Source organism: Dromiciops gliroides, chromosome 3 (assembly GCF_019393635.1).
Source record: "Dromiciops gliroides isolate mDroGli1 chromosome 3, mDroGli1.pri, whole genome shotgun sequence".
Taxonomy (NCBI): domain Eukaryota; kingdom Metazoa; phylum Chordata; class Mammalia; order Microbiotheria; family Microbiotheriidae; genus Dromiciops; species Dromiciops gliroides.
Window position 1 is genome coordinate 622,204,483 of NC_057863.1, and position 22,810 is coordinate 622,227,292.

At 41.1% G+C, this 22,810-nt stretch overlaps 1 protein-coding gene across 6 annotated transcripts in view; it reads right to left on the bottom strand.

Annotated features, from left to right (window-relative positions):
- The window catches only part of VPS13D (vacuolar protein sorting 13 homolog D), a 338,497-nt gene that overhangs the window by 69,587 nt on the left and 246,100 nt on the right, over positions 1-22,810 (bottom strand). For all 6 annotated transcript variants that reach the window (XM_043991354.1, XM_043991352.1, XM_043991351.1 and 3 more), the window contains 2 exons: positions 22,544-22,676; positions 16,769-16,964 (listed from right to left, as the gene is read on the bottom strand). In XM_043991354.1, the coding sequence (XP_043847289.1) occupies positions 16,769-16,964; positions 22,544-22,676 (329 nt within the window). The remainder of the gene's footprint in view (positions 1-16,768; positions 16,965-22,543; positions 22,677-22,810) is intronic.

Consider the following 22,810-nt stretch of genomic DNA (forward strand, 5'->3'; position numbering starts at 1 on the left):
GATATGATGATGACGACAATGAAATTTTGCTTTGCACAGTTTGAATCTGTGTTCTCGCACCGTTAGCCATGGCTGCCCTCTAGAACCAGGGAGGACAGGTCTAATTTCTCTTCGAACCCTTGGGAATAGCTATTCTGTTTCCTTTAAGTCTTATTTTCTCTAGGCTAAACGCCCCCAGTTTCTACTTGCAGCATATTCTCTAGTTCCTTCACTGTCCCGGCTGACTTTCTCTGGATGTCTTCTACCTTGTCAACGTCCTTCTGAAAGTGTGTTAATTGCAGTTTCAAAACTGGAAAAGTTATGGGAATATAGAATAGCAGCTCCAAAATGGATTATTAAGGAAAACTACAAGATTTGGAGAAAGATATGTGCCTAATCTATGAAGGTGACATCATAGAAGTCTCTTCTGCCCTGGGATATTGCTGAGATAGTACACTAAGCTGGATGTGCCAGAGACAAGGTCCAGTGCAGAGATTCTTAGGCTCTTAGGCAACATTTTAGTCTGAATGCTCCTGAGGGTGAGAAAGGACTAAAGGAAGTTTCCCAAGTACAGGACTCCAGATACACAAGTAATGTATACTCACATTTTCTTTTGCTTTAAGCAGAAATAGGATTTTGATGAGGAAAGCCTGATTAGAAGTGATAACCCTTCCTGTGATTTTCTTTCCCCACCCTGATGCCAAACCCATAGACATAAGTTCTCCCTTACAGAATCTTGTCAGACAGTTATTTTAAAATTGCTTGTATATCCAAAAGCTGGGCGTGGAGTTTACAGACATCCCTTGATAAAATGGAATTGGATGGGTGTGGTAGCTCTATGGCAAGGAATGGGTTGCCTGGCCAAGGGCCATCTGTTTCCATGGTGACCATATGCAAATAGGAGTATTATGATATTATATTTAAGGAAAATGTCAATGCCTCTCACCTGCTACAGATGCTGACAAGCTCCCTCCTATAACAAATACTTTCCAGTAACATGAAGGAGCCAGGAAAAAGAAAGAACACAGGGATGGATGGCTTAAGGTTTTGTTGTCCAAAAGGTCAGTGCCCCAGAGAGAGGCTGCATTTTGTAAGCAGCCTAGTCTCGGTGTGTCTCTGTCTCTGGCACAAGCCTTGGGTAAGAAGTATTTCTTCTAGGTACATAGTGACAATTATGGTTAAACAGGGATTACGAGGGAATCTTAAATTACACAGAAGGCAATCTGATGGTGCCATAAACTGAAAGTTAACCTAGGAGACAAGCAGGATAGATAGGGTAACCAAGTGAATAACTGTGGTGAGGAGGGAAAGCTCTGCTTAGTTGAGGTATGGTACGGATTATTTTTAATCAGTCAGGTAACAACATTTATTGAGAATCCTAGGGGCTATAAACCTCCATACTTGCTGCTGGGTAGGTGGATGAGAGATGGGAGATGGATAAGAAATAAAAGACAATCCTGATCCTAGTAGAGATCACATTCCAGAGGGAGAAATTAGACTATGCATGAAAAGCATATGAAACATATACTTTAATTAATACATGAGAAATAGAAATAACATGTAACAAAAAGGAACCAGGTGACAGGCAAAAACTTGGAAAGAGGAAAATTCTCTTAAGGCAAGAAAGACCATGGCTTGGAGGCAAGAATTAAAACATGCTAGGCATTGGGGTGTAGTCCGTTCAGAGATAAGAAGAACTAACATCAAAAACGATTCCATCTTCTTGGAACTCTGGTAGATCCTCAAACTTTAAACAGTAACAAAACTCTCAAAACTGAGGGTCTACTGTGGAAGGATACTAAGTCTGGTGGGATTACTTGGGAAATGGCTTTGTAAATGCTCCCTTGGGGCAGTATTCCAAGTGGCCAGAAAAATGATAGTACTGGATCCTCCATGTTGCAAATGAAGTGTTCATTACGTGGTAATCTATCCATGAGATCACCACGGAAAAAGATGTAGGAACTATCATTAGTTATGTCCTACTTCTACCTTTGAAGATTAACCACAGAGGAAACCCTGCTATTTAAATGCAGTGAAAGCCTTCACACAATCATTCTGGGGTTTTATTAAATAACTCATGCAAATAAATGGTCCTTGTTTCAAAGAAAATTTCAGGCACACAAATTTCCTTGAATGTTTAGTCTCCAGTGGTTGCTTTGGGGGGGAAAAAGGCTTTTACTAAAGAGCAGGAATATTTTAAACTATTCAGATGAACACTTAATATGCTGGCCCACTGGAATCCACTTTACTTTTCATAAAGTTAGCTATAACATAGATTTCCTGCTCTGTCCTGGGCCATGGGCATATGTGTGTGTTTACAACATGCATGTATACACACACGTACACATAAACACATGCATTTACATATGTGTGTAGTATGTAATGTGTAAACAGTAAGAATATGAATTAGGCTTCTCAACAGCATATAGGAACATCTTATCAAAAGTATTATTTGATGCTTTTAAAAAATATCTTCTATATATAGAACTTATAGAGAGAAATGCATACACCTCAGGAAAGTATATCTAGATGAATTAAACATTCAGTATTTTATTAATTGATAAATAAACATTATGCACATAGTCCTTCTAAAGTTTTGCAACACACTATTTCCATTCCGAATCGGGGTTTTTCTGGCCTTTGGCAGGTTCTCTATGACTTTGGCAGTAGGTAGAAAAATGTGGAAACAATCAAAACTGCTGTAGGAACACCGCTATAACCGAAAACACATATAACGCAGTGAAAATAAGATATCAAATCACAGGCATTAGTTTCTAATAAATTAGACATATACTGCATTGTCAGCACTGATAAGATTTTCTTTTAATATCTTCCCCAGGGTATCCAAACTTTAAAGAGCCGATTTTCACCTTGCATATGAATAAAATTAAATTTAACAGCATTTCTACATGAATGGTATTTGTGAGTTTATTATTTCCTTCATAAACTGCATATATGCTGTTTGAATTTCACTAAAGAATCTCGGACTGTATCCAGGCAATTACTTCTGAAGTTACAATAAAACCTCATTAATTCAGAGTTTACTAATTGGCATCTATAGCAACACAGAGGAAGGCTGGGCTCAATCTGGGATAGTATTTATAAAGAGGACTATCTAGTCAAATGAAGAATATGAACCTGACTGACCAGAGGGGAAAATTGCAAAATTACTTAAGGAAAAAGTGTTTTAAAATCATCCTCAAGTATTTTCAAAGATCCTGTTAATTTGAGGGCATTCTTATCTATTCTTTTCTTTTCTTTTTCTGGGGCTATGGGGGGTTAAGTGACTTGCCCAGGGTCACACAGCTAGTAAGTGTAAAGTGTCTGATGTCGGATTTGAACTCAGGTACCTCCTGACTCCCAACCGCGCCACCTAGCTGCCCCCCATTCTTATCTATTCTTGAAAGCAAATCCCCTCAAGATACTTATTATCAACACATAGTTTGATGAGTCTGAGTCACAGAATATAAACTTGAAAGTGATACTCTAGGGGCAGCTAGTGGCACAGTGGATATAGCACTGGCCCCAGATTCAGGAGGACCTGAGTTCAATCCAGCTCAGACACATGAACATTTCGAGCTGTGTGACCTGGGCAAGTCACTTAATCCCAATTGCCTCACCAAAAAAAGAAAGAAAGAAAGAAAGTGATACTCTATAATTAAGACTTCATAAATTTGGTGTGATACTCAAAGCTACTTAGTTATTAATCTATTTAATAGATTTAATAGCCTTCAGAGGTGATCTGCTGCAAAGTGAGACCATGGTGAAAGTCAACACTTCCTAATTCATTTTTGTATACTAACAACTCATGGATTATAGCAATATTCCAGAGCCACCCAATAAGAACCCTCACCAATAAGCTGACTTGGTTATTCCAAACATGTGGACTCTCTGAGTTAGTCCGTCAATAAAGGCTCCTTCTAAGCACTGCTGTGAGCTTCAGGGTTGTCATGTAGTTTGCGTGCTCCTTTAAAGACAAGGACTGTATCACGGACAGGCCCTTAATAAAAAGCAGCAGCTCACATGTATAAAGCTCTTTACAGTTTGACAACAGCTCTGTGAGGTGAGGCAGGACAGGTATTGTCATCACCATTTTAGAGACTGGGATGAAAGGGCATAAGATAAACCTGGCTAATGAGTACTAGGGTTCTTGCCATTCCTCCACTTACAGATAGCCCCTCTTGTTCACCCCGCTGGCATTGACTATTCAGGGCACAATTTTGGCCCTGAGAGGAGACAGAGTCGGAAGGACTCTACATGCTGGGAGTTTATACTCTAAAAGGGGAGGGGACAGCACATCCACATGCAATCTACATTCTGAAGTCCCTGACAGCTTGGCTGGGGCATTGGATCAGTATTACCCCATTGAACTTCATGTATTCTTCAACTGCCTTTCCTTTTCCAAGATGGAGACTTCCATTCTTTTTAGGGATAGTCCAATTTAGTCCTGGCAAAGATGGGCAATTTTGTATGGGAAAACCACCAATGACATAGAGTATCCATCAAATACTAAAAATAAGTAAACTCTAGTTCCTCACAGAAGAGTTCCATTTACAGTAAATGCTGCCATATTGGGGGGACTGAAAGGGGAGGGAAGGGAATTGGCTCTGGTTATTCTCCAACACATGGAATATACATTCAAGGTTTGAAAGGAAAATTTGAATGTTCTATGTAATAAGGGCTCAGACTGAAAATCTTATAAGCAAATCTTATGGTAGTAAAATTGGACCATAGGGAAAAATGTAAATTGGGCTTTGTCTTGAAATTTTGGGGGAGGGGAAACCACATTTTCATTGCATTGGGAAAGCAATTCCAGACATACAATGGCTAGGTTGGCTATTTAATTCTAGATGATGAAAGCCAAAATGATTTGTTTTTGGAGATGCAATTACATTTTCAATTGTGTTTTATATGACCCAAGATCAGATGTCTCAAACCGCCAGAACTGTACCCACAAAGCAGCAAAAGCTTTAAAGTCAATGAGCTGATTTCCCAGTCTTTGCTTTGAAGTAGTCGGTTTTGCTATTCCATGAAATCAGTCATCTTTCCAGGCCAAAAATGGGAAGGGATAGACAGCCTCATTTCTAGAAATGATGCTAATTACCATGACCAAAAAAAGCACATTTTCTTTTACTAACAGATAATCCGGTAGAAAAATGAATCATAGCCTTTCAGAAATGGAAAGACTTTCCTCAAATATATATATATATAATGCCTGTGTGTGTGCTGTGTGGTTTTTTCTTTCTCTCTCATTTTCTCAGCAATTGGTCTGAGCTTTCCCTAAGTTATACTATAATAAGAATTTTACCATTTGGAGCTTTTGAGTGCAAAGGGGCTACTTGAGAGGTGAGGTAAATAGAAAACAGAAAGCCTAAAAATGAGATTTCAGGTATTCAGGTTCAAGAGGGAAGCTTCATCCAGAAGGCAAAGAAAAAGCTATTTATTCAGCTGTTTCTTGAGAATACCGTTACCCTGTCAGTTTAAAGTACCAAACTGAAGAGTGAGACATTCGAGATTGTTGATATTGTTTTTGTTTCTGGAGTATTGCAAAGATGCAGCAAGAAAAGAGAGATGTGTCATTTGGACAGAATTAAGTTTTCCATTATACAACAACTTCAGGTCATTCTCTGATCTTGAAGAATAATTTTAAAAAGTCATAGTGATGGGGCGGGTAGGTAGCACAGTGGATAGAGCACCGGCCCTGGAGTCAGGAGGACCTGAGTTCAAATCCAACCTTAGACACTAACAATTACTAGCTGTGTGATCCTGGGCAAGTCACTTAACCCCAATTGCTTACTAAAAAAAAAAAAGTTATAGTGATGGTCAGAAGTTAGTGAAGGTGTGTCCTGAAGATACAATAAAACTGAATAATTTAAAATCTACTAATTTGGAATTCACAGAAATTCTGATCAGGGTAGGGCTCAAAGTGATCCTTAGATTTCTCTACAGAAAGGATTTAATAAAGTGCCTTCTCTCACCCCACATGCAACCAAAGGTGGGGATAACATTCCTCAAACTTTGTAGGTTGCCTCCAAATAACCCAGGAGGGGACAAAAATCTGTTTCACAAGGAGAAGCAGCACGCTCCCTCCCATTACTAATAGGACAGTGGTGCCTAAGCCCTTTTGGTCCAATTGGCATGTTAGCCAATAGCATAGGTATATAACAACCTCTGGCATTATTGGACATGTCCTTCACAGAGAGGTAACCTAACCAAAGACAACAGGCAAGTTTATTAAAAGGTCAATCCATTTGCACCATTTATACTCATATTTATAAATGTGTTGGTACTGACACAGCTAACAGCACTGAAGATGGCTAAAGATTTGCATCAAATTGATTTTACTCAATTTATATAACACAAGGTCACAAAAAAATTCATTTACTCAATTTTTTTTCTACCTACCCAACCTAATTTCTTTCAGGCTCTATTCTGTATGTGTTAGAATTAACCCTTTCTGGAGGGGGATTGTGGGAGGAGCTAACATCACAAAGTTAAAGAAAAGCTCAACTGAAGAATTAGTTTCAGCTCCATATTCAAGAGGACAAAGGCAAAAAAAAAAAACAAAAAAGAAAGAAAAGGTTTCAGAAATCAGAGATCACACAGAGCCTAATTTACCACATGAAATCCTTCATGCAGAGAACAAGAAGGCTACTCAGAGGGCTCTTAGAACAACTGGGATTTCCATGTGCATGCAAAAGAGGGGGACCCTGGGATTCCAGGACATTATCAGAATCCTGCTGTCTGCATTCTGAAAACACTGATTTATCGGGATCCTTCAATTCTCCCTTCCCCTCTTAATCTTTCTGAAACACTCCCTATCACTGGGCTTTGCTAAATGAGTTTAAATATTTCAAGTCCTGCCCATTCCTACTCCCCGCTCCCCGCTTGGGATCTTCAATAAAAAGGGGAAGAAATATTCTGGAGGAAATCTCTGGGTCCAGCCTCGTAAATCATAATCTGCCACTTCCCTCAAATGTCTCACAACTCAAGGCTCCAACAGATGGTATTTAAAAATAAATGAATACATAAGACACAAAAACCATAAATACATAACCCACAGCCCTGTACTCACTCCTCCACAATGGCATCTTGCCATTTATTACAAAATGCCTGCTACTGGATCTTTGTAACCCCCTAAGTTCAAATCTGGCCACAGATACTTCCTGGCTGTGTGACCCTAGGCAAGTCACTTAACTTCTGCCTGCCTCAGTCTCCTCATCTCTAAAATGGGAATAATTTCTACCTATCTCACAGGGTTGTGATGAACAAATGAGATAATAATTATAAAGTGCTTAGCACAGTGCCTGACATATAGCAGAGGCTATAGAAATGCTCATTTCCTGTTTCTCCTATTGCAGCGCTTGGGGGCCTCTACCGTCCCTTGTCCCAAGTCATTTAAAATTAGGACTGAGGATGTTAATGAAACCAAGTGCCATAGACAAGGACAGATCCCAAGGAGGGATAATGGGTTTTTCCTTAGCTCTCTATGTGGCTTTGATGGCACCACAAACTGTGGCTCCATCTCTATAATTTCCATAAACTTTACTTGGGAACAGATTCATGTGGCTGAGGACACGTAGCGCAGAAGATGCAACCTGAGCCAGCAGAGCTGCGCCTTGGAACGGCTTTTGACTTGAGTTCCAAACCACACATATTTGACAGTTAACAAATGCAACAGGGGGATAATTGGTACACAACATCCCAGTCTAGTCCAAAGGCTCTGTTTGTCCTCCGCCCTCCCTTGTCCTCCCTGCCCCCACCTGCCTTCCCAAGAACAATTACACTGTTAGATTATATAGATGGGAATTTTAGAAAAAAGTAGGGCTGGGAGGATTTTCAAACTGTCTCCATGAACAAACAAGGCTAGGAGCTGGATGTATTTTAATCTACTAGAGCAGACGGGAGATTTTTTAAAAACCCTATAAATAAAATCATTTTAAAATAACCAAAAACGAAGCCAATGTTTCTTGTAAGACAACTTTTCAGAGGATTACTGGAAGGAGTATTCTTCAACAGCTTTATGTTTGCCCTCTGATCATCTGCTCAGAAGGAGGGTCATTTTAAAACAAAGATGCTAAGATATGAGCTTTCATTTCAATGAAATAGAACAAAGGAAACAAGAAAGTCTGATTCCAATGTAGATCTGGAGGCGGAAACTCTTGGACTCCTGGGTTCTATCCCTGGCTCTGGCCCTAAGTTTGGGTCAGCTTTCGGTCAATATCTCACGTCTAATCCCCTCAAGTCATTTGCTGGTCCCTTTTGTCTAAACAGCCAAAGTAAATTTTTCATTAGTCAGTGGGGAAAAGCCTCAGTTACACCCCTGGATCTGTTCAACTGACTGGGGTTGATGGAGATGGTTAGAATTCACTTTCAAGAACCTGGAATTATTTATCCCTTGTGTAGAAACTGGTGTGTCCCTGGTCGATAACAATGCCATCATAACTCAAACCTGGAAGGAGTGAGACAATTTCTGCAATATTTTAAGGAGAAGGGAATGATCCCCATTTGCAAAAAAATGATTTTTTCCCATGATTTTGATCTGAAAATGGTAACAATCCCACTTTAAAAATCTGGGCAAACTAGACTGGGAAAAAAGTTTGACGTGGGGGGATTATTATCCCTTATCCTTCATAAAAATGTACAGAGCCTAGGGAAAAAACCCCCCACCAAACTAAGCCTCTGCTGTGTTTCCAATAATGTTATCTTATTATCAGGCAATTAGGAAGTAGCAGTGGTAGTTCTTTACATAGATGCTAGATTCTGCAACAGAATTTCAGTTGGTATGGGAACTCAGACTGGTTATGAAATTGGAAGACGTTCATGGTTGAATTTTATCTGATTCTATTTCAAGTGGCCTCAGATCTGCAGGTAACCCTATTATAGATATAATCACCTTTCCTTTGCAGATGAAGAGCTAAAGCCAGAGGTCTTTACTTCCTTACTATAGTCACATGAAGACATCTTAGGAGCTCAAAGAGATGCTTCAACAATGTGGCCTTGGGGTGGCTTTATGTGGTGTGATAGTGAGCATTATGTGGAAGTTACGGAGTCTCCATTTTGCAGAAGGCTGGTACATGCACCATCTTCCACTCATATTTCTATCGGTGACCTCTGTGTTAGGGGCACTCCTAAGGACTGCCTGAATGACTCAGGATTGGCTCTTTTCTCTCTAGAATCCCTTCTTTTGCTATGATCCCAGGCTAAAGATCATTTGTTCATCACTTGCAACTTTTTCCTCTGAAATAAGGAAAATGAGTCACCACGCAGCAATCCTTCATATGCGAAGCCTGTAAGCTGCTACTCTGGCCTTAATTAGGAAGCTGCAGTTTGTATTTTAGCTTTAAAGTTGTCACCCAATAGCTCCCTGACTTGGAGCAAGTAATTTGGGTACTGTGTGCCTCCCCATCCTCATCTGTAAGCTGGGCTGTGAAACTGCAACAGCAGGTTACAAGGAATGAGCGAGTCATCTTCAACTGTCACATCACGCTTGGCTCTAGAGCCAGCAGTGAACTCCTCTAAAGCCCTTATTTTTCTAAGAGGTCAGGCAAGAAATGTGAAAAGCAGAGAGCCATCAAAGGTAGTTCTATTCAGTGAATCAAGGTTATCAATAAACACCATGTACTATTACTAGCAGTACTGAAATAACATAAAAATTCAAAAAGTTGAACACACTGTCATGTTCTTAAAGAGAATAAATAAAGGCAAGGAGACCTTGTTCCTTCATCATCCGAGGGTCAGAGATTCCAGCTCAGGCCATCTCGTCCAACCCTGTCAGCTGAGGTGTAGGGAAGCAATGTTGCTTAAGACCAGAGGTGTGACTTGGCCCAAAGGCCTCTGCTTCCAGAGCCAGCTATCCTTCTATTCTGCCATGTTGTCTTCATGACTGGGACTAGAGACACAACTTGGGAGCTCTCCAGGGTAACTGGTGGGGCTGATGGAAGGAGCCCACCGGTCATTGCCCACACACCTGCATAAGGTGCTCAGCTTTGATTAAACTACTCCACCAATTCTGTACATCATATAAATTCAGGCAATACTGGTGAAATACATAACTCTAAATACCAATTAAATAATGCCATTAATGGCACAGGAGCCCTTGGAAATTGAACAAGAATTCTGGTTCTCCCAGTCTCTTTCCTAACTTTCCTATTTTTAACAAGGACATTACCATTCAACCTGTCAGCCCTGTGTTACGATGGAGCATCCTTGGCTCTTCACTTTTATTTACCCTTCCTATCCAATCAATTGCTTATTCTCATTGATTATAAGTCTTCAGTATCTCCTATATTTTCCTCTTCTCAGCTCACACCATGATCACCCTAGCACAAGTGGTCATCACATCTTGGCTGGACTATTTCAATAATCTCCTAACTGGCCTCCCTTCTACTAGTGTCCCTCCAAACTATTCTCCATACACCTATTAAACTGATATTCCTAAAGCATTGGTCAGCCCATGTAACTCCCCTGCCCAATAAGTTTCCTTGGCTTCCCACTGTCTTGAAGATTAAAACCTTTCACAACCTGGTTGTAGTCTATCTTTCTAGGCTGATTACACATGACTCCCCCTTAACCACACTACAAGCCAGCCAAACTGACCTGCCTCATTGCTATTTTCCATACATGACATTTTATCTCCTCCTTTATCCCTTTACAGAGGTTGTCTCATGTGCCTGAAATTTTTGTATATGTCTATATTTATTATCTGTGAACACGCTATTTTATCCTTTACTGAATATAAGTTCCTCCAAGCAGGGACCATCTCTTGAGAACTTGCACTCCCAGGGCAAAGAATAAGCCCTCACTACATGCTTATTAAGTGAATGAATAACCTTTGAAATTCACTCATCAGTAGTTTTACTTTCCTGAATGAAATGGCAAAGGCAAACTTCGCAGGCTCTTGTATATGCTACTATGAGATACAAGAAATGAAAAGGCTGGCAGAAAATATAATAAATGGTGAGAAAGCCAAAACCCAAAGCTCATGTAAATAGCATAATCTTCATAAGAATATCTGTAAATTCTGCGACGATGGAAAGGTGGTTTGCTACAAAGAATTAACTGTCAAAGCTTATGAGTTTAGTTTTCTTATTTTCACTGAGGATTCTCTCAGAATAAATTCACTGTTCATACTTGAAAATATTCTAGAGATGGCAAAGCATAGGTCAGTACTTAACGATGACTTCTCAATCACTTTTTAAGATATGAGTAGTCTTTTTCCACTCTCTTGAGATCTTCCCTCTTTGAGATATCTTGAAGAGCAATCTCTAAGTGGCTTTATGAGTGTCCCCTCCAGCAGGCTTCCTCCACATGTGCTTGGGGGCTCAGGGTTTCTTAACTTCATTTTTTCAAGTGTTATTTTTACCTTCTTTATAAGGTACATCAGGCACTGAGCAAATAGAAATCAACTGCTGTAGTACAACCATCACTGAGAAGCGATCACTACAAAAATCTTGGCAAGTCTGTTTCATTTCACTCATATTTGTTGCTCTCCTTTTAATTTAATTTATAAGTGCTTTGGCTGAGCCTAACACCATGCTTTTTATAGGCACGTTTTCTCCTCTGTCCCTTTGTATGTTCTAATATTACACAGAACCTTCTGTCATCTTCCTCTGAATTGTTTCGCAAATGATCTTGTACTCTAACCCAGTGTGGTTTTTGGCCACCATGTCTCTCAGTATGGCAATGTGAGACGGAGCAAATGTAAGATCCTAACAAGTAGTAGTTTGTTGATTATGAAAAAGCATTTAATAAGGTAAAGAACAATGCAATCCTAAAGGTATCCTCAAGAGTGTGTTTCCCAAATATATACTGATCATATACAAGATTCTATGATGGAGGAAACCAAAGAGATAACTACTCACTGACCCTTTGAATATTAACATCAAGCAGCAAAGATGCTGTCCAGTGTCATAAAGCTATGCAGAAAGGCCACATGGGAAAGGGATTCCCCATGACTGATGACATAATCCAGGTGTTTGTTCTTGTGGAGGGTGTGATTTTGATTACATCAAAACGCAGAACAACATAAGGCCTACTCCATGAAAATCATGGGTAGTCAAAAAAATTAGGCAAGTAATCTACTTAAGAAAAACCAAACTGATGAAAAGTGACCAGATGATGACAGAGAGTTAGCTGGGCAATCCAAAGAGACAAAAAGGTGGGTCCAGACCTAAATGGGAAACAGAGTTGCAGAGGTGTGTGTGTGTGTGTGTGTGTGTTGGGGGGGGGGATCTCAGAGGCCAATGAGTCCAACCTATATCACAACAAGAACCTATCTCTGTATCCTTTATGTCTTTTCCAACTTTTGCTTGAAGACTTCAACCATTCTTCTCTGGACAGCTCTAAGATGCTATTTATGGATCTTTATGGATCAAGCCTAAATTTTTTTCCTTGCAACTTCTAGCCACCCTTCCTATTTCAGATCAAGTTCGATTCCTCTTCACATCCATGGAGGCTGCCTTCTTGTTTCATGAAAGTCTTCTCATCTCTATTCTTAATGTTCCTAGTGCCAATATTCGTGTAACAAGAATTCTGGTTACCCATCCTTGAGTACCCCTCTAGCTCATGAATCCTTGCTAAAATACGGCTGCCACAATGTTCTAGATAGAATATAAGGGGGGGTGGAGTAGAGAAGGCGTATCACCTGAGTCTTAACCACTATGCCTTTCACTGCAGCCTGGAATGAGCTGTTTGGAGTGCCATGTCTCACTGCTGACTCATATGGACCTCGTAGTCTACTAAAGCCTCTAGGTCTTTTACAGACAAACTGTTCTCTACTCACGCCTCCCCTTGTTGTGTGGTAATGAAACAAATTCACTGAACCCAAATATGAGACATTACACTTATATCTACTAATTTCATCCATGTTCTATTGAATCAAAGTTCTATTACCTGACAGGATGTTTTGAATCCTAATTCCACTGCGTAATGCTTGGTCTTCTTTATTAGTTTTATGTCTTCTGAGAATTTGATCATCATAACATCTCTGCCTTTATCCAAGAGACTAAAAAAAAGTTTCCTAGCCAGGGCCCTAGAGTTTTGGGGCACTCATTCCACTGCAGGCTGCCAGGGCATCACCATTTACCACTTTGGGTCTAGCCCTGCAATCAATTCTGACTCCTGTTAACTATAATGTCACCTAGGCCCCGTTTTTCTCGCTTCTCTACAAAAAGCACAAAGAAGGCTTTATCAAATGCTTTGTTTAAATCTAGAATGACTCTATTTACAATCCTGTGAAATCCTTCCAAGATCACTGACAATGGCTCAGCAATCACGATGCCAATCCTTTCTTTGTGTATCCCAGTATAAAGTTCATCTTCCTACCAGTCACTTTTGACTTAGCTTGTTTTCAGCCTGAAGACAATATTCTTTGGCAAAGAAAACAGTGGCAGAAAAAAAGCTGGGGAGCTCTGTCTTCTCTTTGTCATCTATTCTCACTGTCTCCTCCAACCCAGGTAGTGGTTCCTTTTCTTCTTTGATCCTTCTCCCCTAATATAGCTGAAAAAATCTCCAACGTTTTGTTGTCCTTACTCATTCTGAGTTTGAGCATTCCTGATAGTCATACAAGAATGTCACCATCCTGTACCCTTCCCCATTATGGGTCCTTGCTTCTGGCTCACCACAAACATGACTTAGAACCTAAGCATATGGGAGATAAGAGCTGCTTCCTCCCATGTGGTGGCTCTGTCAGACAGTCAACAAGCATTTATCAAGCACTTACTATGTGCCAGGCACTGTGCTAAGTGCTAGGGATAACCCCCCTCCCCCCATAAAAAAGAAGAAGAAGAAGACAGTCCTCACTCTCAAGGAGCTCACATCCTAATGAGGGAGACAAGATGGAAAAAACTATGTACACCAAAGACATAAGCAGGACAAACTGTAATCTCAGAGGAAAAGCATTAGAACTAAGGGACCTAGAAAAGGCTTCTAGAAGGTGAAATTTTAGCTGAGAATGGAAGGAAGTGAAGGAGGTAGGAAGGTGAAGGCCAGGAAGGAGAACACTCCAATTACAGAAGATAGCCAGTGAAAATGCACTGAGTATCTTGCATGAGGAATACAAGGTGGTTAGTGCCACTGGATTGTTTAGTACATGGAAGAAAGTCAAGTATAAGAAGACCAGGAAGGTAGAGTTGGAGGCAGGTCATAAAAAGCTTTAAAAAACAAACAGGGGATTTTTATAGTTAATCCTGGAGGTGGTAGAGAGCCACTGAAGTTCACGGAATAAGGGGAGGTGAGATCTTCAGATCTGTATTGTAGGAAGATAATCTGGTGGCTGAATGGGGAATGGATTGGAATAGGGAGAGACTTGAAGCAGGCAGACCCCAGTCACTCTTCCCCCCCTCCGGGCAATGAGGGTTAAGTGACTTGCCCAGGGTCACACTGCTAGTAAATGTCAAGTGTTGTCTGAGGTCAGATTTGAACTCAGGTCCTTCTGAATCCAGGACCAGTGCTTTATCCACTGCACCACCTAGCTGCACCCCCCCACCCCCAACTTGGTCACTCTTGTAAATAATCCAGGTGTGAGGTGATAAAGGCCTTCACATAAAACTGGTGGCAGCATCAGAGCAGAGAAGCAGCCATATGGGAGAGATACTGAAATGGGAGAATTGACAAGCCTTGGAAACTGAGAACAGACAGAGTGAGGAGTTAAGGATGACATACCTAAGTTGAGAGCATGGACTAAGATGGGGATGCTCTCAATAGTAATAGGATCAGAGCTGAAATGATTTTTCTTTTTTAATATCCTTCAGTTTGTATTCAGAGTCTTTCCTGGTTTTTCTGAAATTGTCCTTTTTATATCACAATAATATTCCATTACAACATACACAACAACTTGTTCAGCCATTCCCCAATTGATGGGCATCTCCTTAATTTCCAATTCTTAGATCCACAAAAAGATCTGCTACACACATTTTTGTACAAATAAGTCTTTTTCTCTTTTTTGGAATGTCTTTGGGATATAGTAGTGGTATTGCTGGATCAAAGGGAATGCACAATTTTATAGCCCCTTTAGGCTTAGTGGTAAAGGACTTATTGCTTCTCTATGTTGTCTAGAGAACTAAATTCACCATCATTACTGCATCAAGCCTTGGTGCTAGGCTTTTGATCTATTTCTTGAATTCCTCATTTATTTCTTCTTTATTTCTGTCTTTGTATTCCTATTGCCTAGTATGTAGTAGGCACTTAATAAAATGTTATGCTGAATGTTTTGCTGAAATAAAATCTGCATGTCTACATGGATGAAATTACAGATCCTTTTAAGTGCTGAAATGCACATATTTTAAATCTGCCCAAATTTCCATGATCTAGTTAAAGATCTTGGAGAGTTAATTCAAAACCCATAATATCATCTTTTTTTTTTTTTTTGGGCGGGCAATGGGGATTAAGTGACTTGCCCAGGGTCACACAGCTAGTAAGTGTCAAGTGTCTGAGGCCGGACTTGAACCAGGTCCTCCTGACTCCAGGGCCGGCGCTTCACCCACTGCGCCACCCAGCTGCCCCCCATAATTCTTTTTTTTTTTTTTTTTGTAGGGCAATGGGGGTTAAGTGACTTGCCCAGAGTCACACAGCTACTAAGTGTCTGAGGCTGGGTTTGAACTCAGGTCCTCCTGAATCCAAGGCTGGTGCCTTATCCACTGCGCCACCTAGCTGCCCCCCATAATATCATCTTAATAGTTTGCTAAAAAACCTACTTGTTCCACCAGATAACCGCAGATTCATGTTTGGCTTCAGTGGACTTAGGCTATGACTATAACATACTTCATACACATTTCTTTGACTTAGAGCCCCAAACCAGCAGCTATGGCAAAGAGGGATGAGGTGAAGCTGGCTGAAATGAATGCTTTATTAGCACTTGGATTACATGATTTTTGATATTCCAACAAAAATTGGTTGATAAGCTTCCTGTTGGGGCAGCTAGGGGGTGCAGTGGATAGAGCACCGGCCCTGGAGTCAGGAGGACCTGAGTTCAAATCCGAACTCAGACACTTAACACTTACTAGCTGTGTGACCCTGGGCAAGTCACTTAACCCCAACTGCCCTCACTAAAAAAAAAAAAAAATACTAGATAAGCTTCCTGTACATCCACATCAGCTATTATCCTGCCTTTGTCCTGTACCCCAAGGTACAAAAGATGATGTGACTTAAGTTCAATAGACAATCTCACACTACCAAATGATAATCTGATTCAACATTTATGAAGCAGTAGGGATGCAAAGATGAAAACGAACAATTCCAACTCTCAAGGAACTTACAGATGACCAGGAGATAAATAGACAAGTAAATATGAGGTAATTTGATGAGGGATAAAGCATAAACAACTAGGAGAATTTAGGTCCAATTTAACAACAGGAAATTAAACAGTAGTTCTGGGCAATGAGACCATGGGAAGGAACCTAGCAGGTTCAATCTCAGCTGAAGAAATGCAGAGCCATGGCAGGGGTGGGTGGGGAAGAGGAGACAGAACAAGCCCTGTAGCTTAATACTATTAGACACCAAGAATGGTGACCAAGAGTTGTCTTCTCAAAGACACTTCCCTCCTTATGTATCCCTCCCCTCCCAACAGGAAAACTCCACTAGCTCATCACAGTTGCAGTCATCTGTGCCCCATGACTTATTTAAAGCTGGTTAGGGAAAAAAACCACTAATGTTAGTTATAAACATTTGAATTACATATGAAAGGAAAGGAAAGCAGAGGACTAAACACATCAGGGCAGATTATAAGGAGAAGAGACAGAGCTCAATTAGAAATAGCAGAAGGTGCCATGGAGTCCCCATGCTTACTCACCTGGGGCCACTGAGTGTGGCTGTGTCTCTCACCGCCTGAGCTGTTTCTGATGCAAAATCGAGAGCGCCTGCCACTGGCTTGGTCACTGTGCCAACGAGCCCTTTCCCAAGGCCAGATATGAAACCACTGACTCCCCCTTCGGTTTTCACACCTTCTACCGTTGAGGTTATCACACTGGTCAATCCGCCAATGATACCTGGGGGTGGGTGGAAGAAGCCTGTTATAATCAGACTAACAGCCCCATCACCAAAACCATAATCAATTCCCTTTGCTTAATGCCTTTGAGGTATTGTACTTATAGGTCTAATATTCTATCTCATTTGATGGTTATTACAGTATCTCATTTGAAATTATTTGCTTTCTTTGAATAAACACTGACATGAAAAACGTTCTCATGCACACAGGCACATACATACAAATATACATAATAAACAAGTAGCATGTTTAAAAGAGGTCTGAACATTGCACATGGGTACTATCTCAAACCATCACCTCAAGGCCATAACCAAGTTAAAGTATGGTTTGAAAAGCTCGATGCAGCTTATTAATGTCTGATACAGCATTTCTATACTACTTATAATAGTTGGCAAAGCAACTAAGGGTCATTTAATCTGTAGAGCATATCCAGGCACAAGGAAGACCAATCCAGGATGGGGAATGAGTTACCTTAACCAAGAATGAGAGTAGATTATGCTTTGGGTCAAAAGTGGACCCCAAACTAAATGTGGATCACCAATGAAACTCTTGTTAAAAAAAAAATTGAAAATCAAACACAGCTGAGGAATTAACTCTGCTTAGTTCTTGGTTTTGCAGCTTAAGAAGTAATGTGGAAAACTTGGAAAAGATTCACAGGAGAAGAGCTATATTGAGTAAGGGATTAAAAAACTTGAACTTGAAAGGGTAAAAGAACAGACTATCTTCAGAAAGGAAGGAACATGAGTAATTTAGTAACATTCTTCAACGTTGGGTGGATAATTAGTAGATAATGCACTAGACTTGGAGGCAAGAAGACCTGGGTACAAATCCTGCCTCTTATTCTTAGCAGCTGTGTGACCCTGAGCAGGTCACTTCACCTCCCTAAGCCTCAGTTTCTTCAAATATAAAATGATGGATTTGATGGGTTCTGTGGTCCTTGCCAGTTCTAAATCCATGATCCTGTGCCCCCGTGAATACAAATAACACCCTCTGGCTCCAAACACCAAAAGGAAGGGGAAAGGACAAAAGTTTTCAAAGGCTGATCGATCTGATGAGCTCTCTACTGATGCGCTGACCAAGGCATAAAGAGAGGCACCTTTTCATAGCCTGATTAACTTAGAAAACTTGAATGAGAGCCACAAGAGTCACTGAAAAGGGACAAAGAACCCACAGGAAATGGACAAAAGGCTAAAAGGTGCTTGCTGCTAGCAGGTTCCAGAGTGTGAGCGGAATGACCAAAGGAAGTCAGAGCAGCAGAGGCCCCAAAGAAGACAAGCAGAGCCTCCCGATGACAGACCCTTCAAGTGGCCGGGAGCTGCTCCAGTGACAGGATGTTTACCCTTGGACGCCTTGGTGTGAGGAGGCTCTCTGGGCTCTTCAGTGTCTCTAGTGAGACAAATTGGGAAAATCACTTCTTGCTGAAGGGGATTCTTAACAACTCCTAGGATTTCTCTTTTGATTCTTGGTCCATCTTCTGCAATTATGCAACATCCTTAACTGTGCTACTGGCAGAAGCAAAAGGCAAGGCAGGAGCTACAGAGGAAGGTAGGAGCAAGCAATCAACAAGAACTATGCGAAGTGCTGAGGGAGAAAGACAAAAGCCTTCGAAACCCCTGCGTCCTGATGGGGGAGACGAAATGTGTACATGTAAATACCATTAGAATATATACAAAATGTACACGGGGTCATTTGGATGGTGATGGACTAGCCACTGGAGGGCCAGGAAAGACTTCATGGAGGAAGAAAGTAGCTCTGAAGCTGAGTCTTGAAGGAAAAGAGAGATTCAAAGAGTAGAGTTGAGAAGGGGTGCATGCCAGGCACAGGAGAGAGCCAGTGCAAAGACCCAGGAACAGGGCGGGAGTGTTGGGTGTGAGGAATACTGAGTAGGTCAGGATGACACAAGTGTAAAGTGAGAAAAGGGGAGGTCAGCGTAACAAGACTGGAAAGGCAGAAAAGGACCAGGTTGTAAAGTGACTGAAATGGCAAACAGAGCAGCTTAAATGAGATCTAAGAGACAGTAACAGAAAGTCACTGAAGTTTACTGAGAAGGGGAGGTAGCATGATCAGAACAACTCTGAAAATTAACTTGGAGGGGAGAAAAGCCTGAGGCAGGAAGTCCAAAGAGGAGGTTGTTGCAATAGTCTAGGGGACGGATGAATGCAATGACCTGGGTATTGGTTGTAGGAATGGAGAGTAGAGTAAAGGAGATAATGAGTTCTATTTTCGTCAAGATAAATTTGTGAGTCTGCAGGGTAGGCAGCTAGGTGACTCAGTGGATAGAGTGCCAGCCCTGGAGTCAGGAATTCTCATCTTCCTGGGTTCAAATCCAGCCTCAGTCACATACTAGCTGTGTGACCCTGGGCAAGTCATATAACTGTATGCCTCAGTTTCCTTACCTGTAAAATGAGCTGAAGAAGGAAATGGCCAACCACTCCAGTATCTTTGACAATAAAAGCCCAAATGGGGCGAAGAAGAGTCAGACATGACTCAAATGACTCAACAACAAAAAAGGTACAGTCAGCAGTTCATGATGAAGGTCTAGAGCTCAGCTGAGAGATAAGGGCTACATATACAGATCTAGGAGTCATCTTCACAGAGATTCCCATGATAAGGCCATTAAGAGAGAGCATGGAGAGAAGAGGGAGCAGGAAAAAATCTCAGGGGATACTCTTAGTGGGCATTACATGGAGATCCAGCAAAAGAAGAGCGAGAAGGAACAGTCAGACATACAGGAGGATAAAGAGGAGAGAGTAGTGTCACAAATGGCCAGAGAAGAAAGAACATTCAGGAGGACTGGATGCTCAACAATGTCAGATGTTTCTGAGTAGTCAAGAGGTGTGATGACCGACAAGAGGCTGCCAGATCTGACTAGGAGACCACTGTACCTCTGGGGCAGTTTGAGTTGAGTGATGAAGTCAGAAGTCAGATTGATGGGGGTTAAAAAGGGAGTGAGAAGAAGAGAAGTGGAGGCATTCAATACAGGAGTGTGGCTGAGAGAGGAAAGAATGACAGGACAACAGTTACTAACAGCAATGGTAGGATCTAGTGAGGGTTTGTTAAGGATGGGGAAAGCTTAGGCTTGCTTATAGGGAGCAGTGTTTGCTACATATCAAGCAAGTGCTGGGCATACACAGGATCCAGCACACAAGGAGAGACTGAAGGTCTAAGGATTTAAACCAGAAGGCAGGAGACATGGCATCAATGCTAACACTGATTTCACGATCTAACTGGAGACTGAATAGGGATCAAGAGAAGATCCCACTTTTATTTTTTTTTTTTTTGGTGGGTCAATGAGGGTTAAATGACTTACCCAGGGTCACCCAGCTAGTAATTGTCAATTGTCTGAGGCTGGATTTGAACTCAGGTCCTCCTGAATCCAGGGCTGGCACTTTATCCACTGCGCCACCTAGCTGCCCCTAAGATCCCACTTTCAGGAAGGTAAATGGCAAAAACTATGTAAGTCAGCTAGGTAGGTACCCATTCTCTTACTGAAGATTTTCAGGACTTAAAAGTCCCAAATTTCCCACAGTAATCTATTCCATTGTCTTCATCTTGAATGAATTTCTTTCTTCAGTGGAACTGAACTCTCTCTTGTTTTAATTTAAGCTGGTTTATTCTAGATAATCTAAAGATAATTGCTCAGCATTGTTTTCAGGGGGTAGCTAGGTGGGGCAGTACCAGGTCTGGACTCAGGAAGACCCAAGTTCAAATATAGCCTCAAAAACTCACTAGCTGGGGGAGCTAGGTGGTGTAGTGGATAGAGCACCAGCCCTGGATTCAAATCCAGCCTCAGACACTTGACACTTACTAGCTGTGTGATCCTGGGCAAGTCACTTAACCCCAACTGCCTCACCAAAAAACAAAACAAAACGAAACGAAACAAAAAACCTCACTAGCTGTTCAACCCCAGGGCAAGTCCTTTTTGCCTGTTTCCTCATCTGTAAAATGCACTAGAGAAAGAAATGGCAAAGCACTCCAATATTTTTGCCAAGAAAGCCCTAAAAGGAGTCACAAAGAGTCGGACATGACTGAAAATGACTGACAACAAAAATTCTTTTCACAAAAAGTTTTAAAAGATACTATAATTGAAGCGAATAATTAATAAATCCCTCTTTTCTCAGTATATTAGTTTCTCATCCACTATACTGGGATGAATCCCTATCTTCCTCTACCTCCCATGAATATTGCAAAGATAGGCTAATATGGCACAGTGACAACATCACTGGGCTGGAATCTGGGAGCTGTGTGATCAAGAGCAACTCATTTACCCTCCCTGATCCTCAAGCTCCTCCTCTGTAAAGTGGAGAGAATAACAGATGTATTATCTATCTAAGGGTCATTATGCAAACTGCAAAGTTCGATATAAGTGGTCATCATGATTATAATTATTATGATATAAAGGAAGGTACTTTGGGTTTTCCCAAAGGAAGGTGCCACACTGACTGTTTTGGTTAACCAAAGAAGGATTCAATCCTAAGCCAGACTCAAGCTCACTCTAGACTCAATTCCCAAACATCATTCCATGGATTGCCCTCACCCATTTACCATGCTGGCCTGGCTTTCTTTGTCACTTAACGTGCTTGAAGGCTCCCTTCACTCTCAGGGTGACTTCCTGATCTTTGTGGAGCACAAAATCATTTTAAACATAATTAAGAAAAGTAAATCTGCTGCAAATTACCCTTTTGGCACTACTTGCATTCCTAAACACAGTATGCTAAAAACCCAAAGAAATTACTGGGGAATTATACATGCCACTGCCTGCTCCTTTCCTCACTCCACCCCACCCATCAGCAACACAAATGAGAATTGAATGTACTTATCATGCTTCCTAATGATATCATATTATTTCTAAAAATGCAGAATATTGCTAAATATGAAGTGACAAAAGACAACTGCATTAGAAACAAAACATCTGAATAGATTCACTACCAAATGACGACATCGCTTGAAATGGTTGTAAAGATAAAGAGCACTAGATTCCAAGTCAGAATCCTCCGTTTGGAAGCAGATCTTTGCGTTACTATCTGGGGGACTTTGAGCAGGTCACTGCCTTAATATGCTGGGTCCAGAGAAGTTGGAGGGGAGAGAGAGGGGATCAGTTTATTAAATTCCACGAAATTGGGAAGTGGCAGCCAAAGGGCAGGAAGGGCTTGCATATCTTGGAAGTAAATTGAGCTTTCTCATCCTCAGCCATGTTTCCATCTCAAAAAAGGAAAAAAGTGAAGTGACTTAAAAAGATGCCAGATATATCAAAGCTTCTTAAACTGTGGGTGGGGTTGTCTAACTGAATGTGGGGATCGTGAAAAATCTGACAGTAAAATATTTGCTTTGTATACCTATTTTATATACCTATATACCCCAGGGTTGCATAAACATTTCTCACGTGAAAAGGGGTCCTGAGTGGAAAAAGTTTAAGAAGCCCTGAGGATATATCAAGATACTGAATCAAGACTTCTAACAGACTTTCTCTTTTCTATGCTAGACAGGACTCAAGAACTTCAATAAGAGCAGTTTGGTTTTTTCCATCACAGAAGTATGGCAAAACAATCATCAGGCTGTTGCCTGAGCTTTCTTCCTTACCGTGAGCCAGGCCATGGATGCCAGCCACAAGATGTTCCCCACTCGTCGCTGCATGGTATCGAATATACTCTCGCTCTGTTTGGTGGCGATTGTCCATGGTCTTCCCTAAGCCATCTGATAAAGTCCCAGCAAACTGCAATGAGTCAAACACAGTGGAAAGGTGGAAATCCATTTTGAATTAAAAATTATTTCATGGGTACTGTTCATTGCTTCCATATAACATTCATTAAATGTTGCTCACTCAATGGGTTCATTAGAGGATCTTGG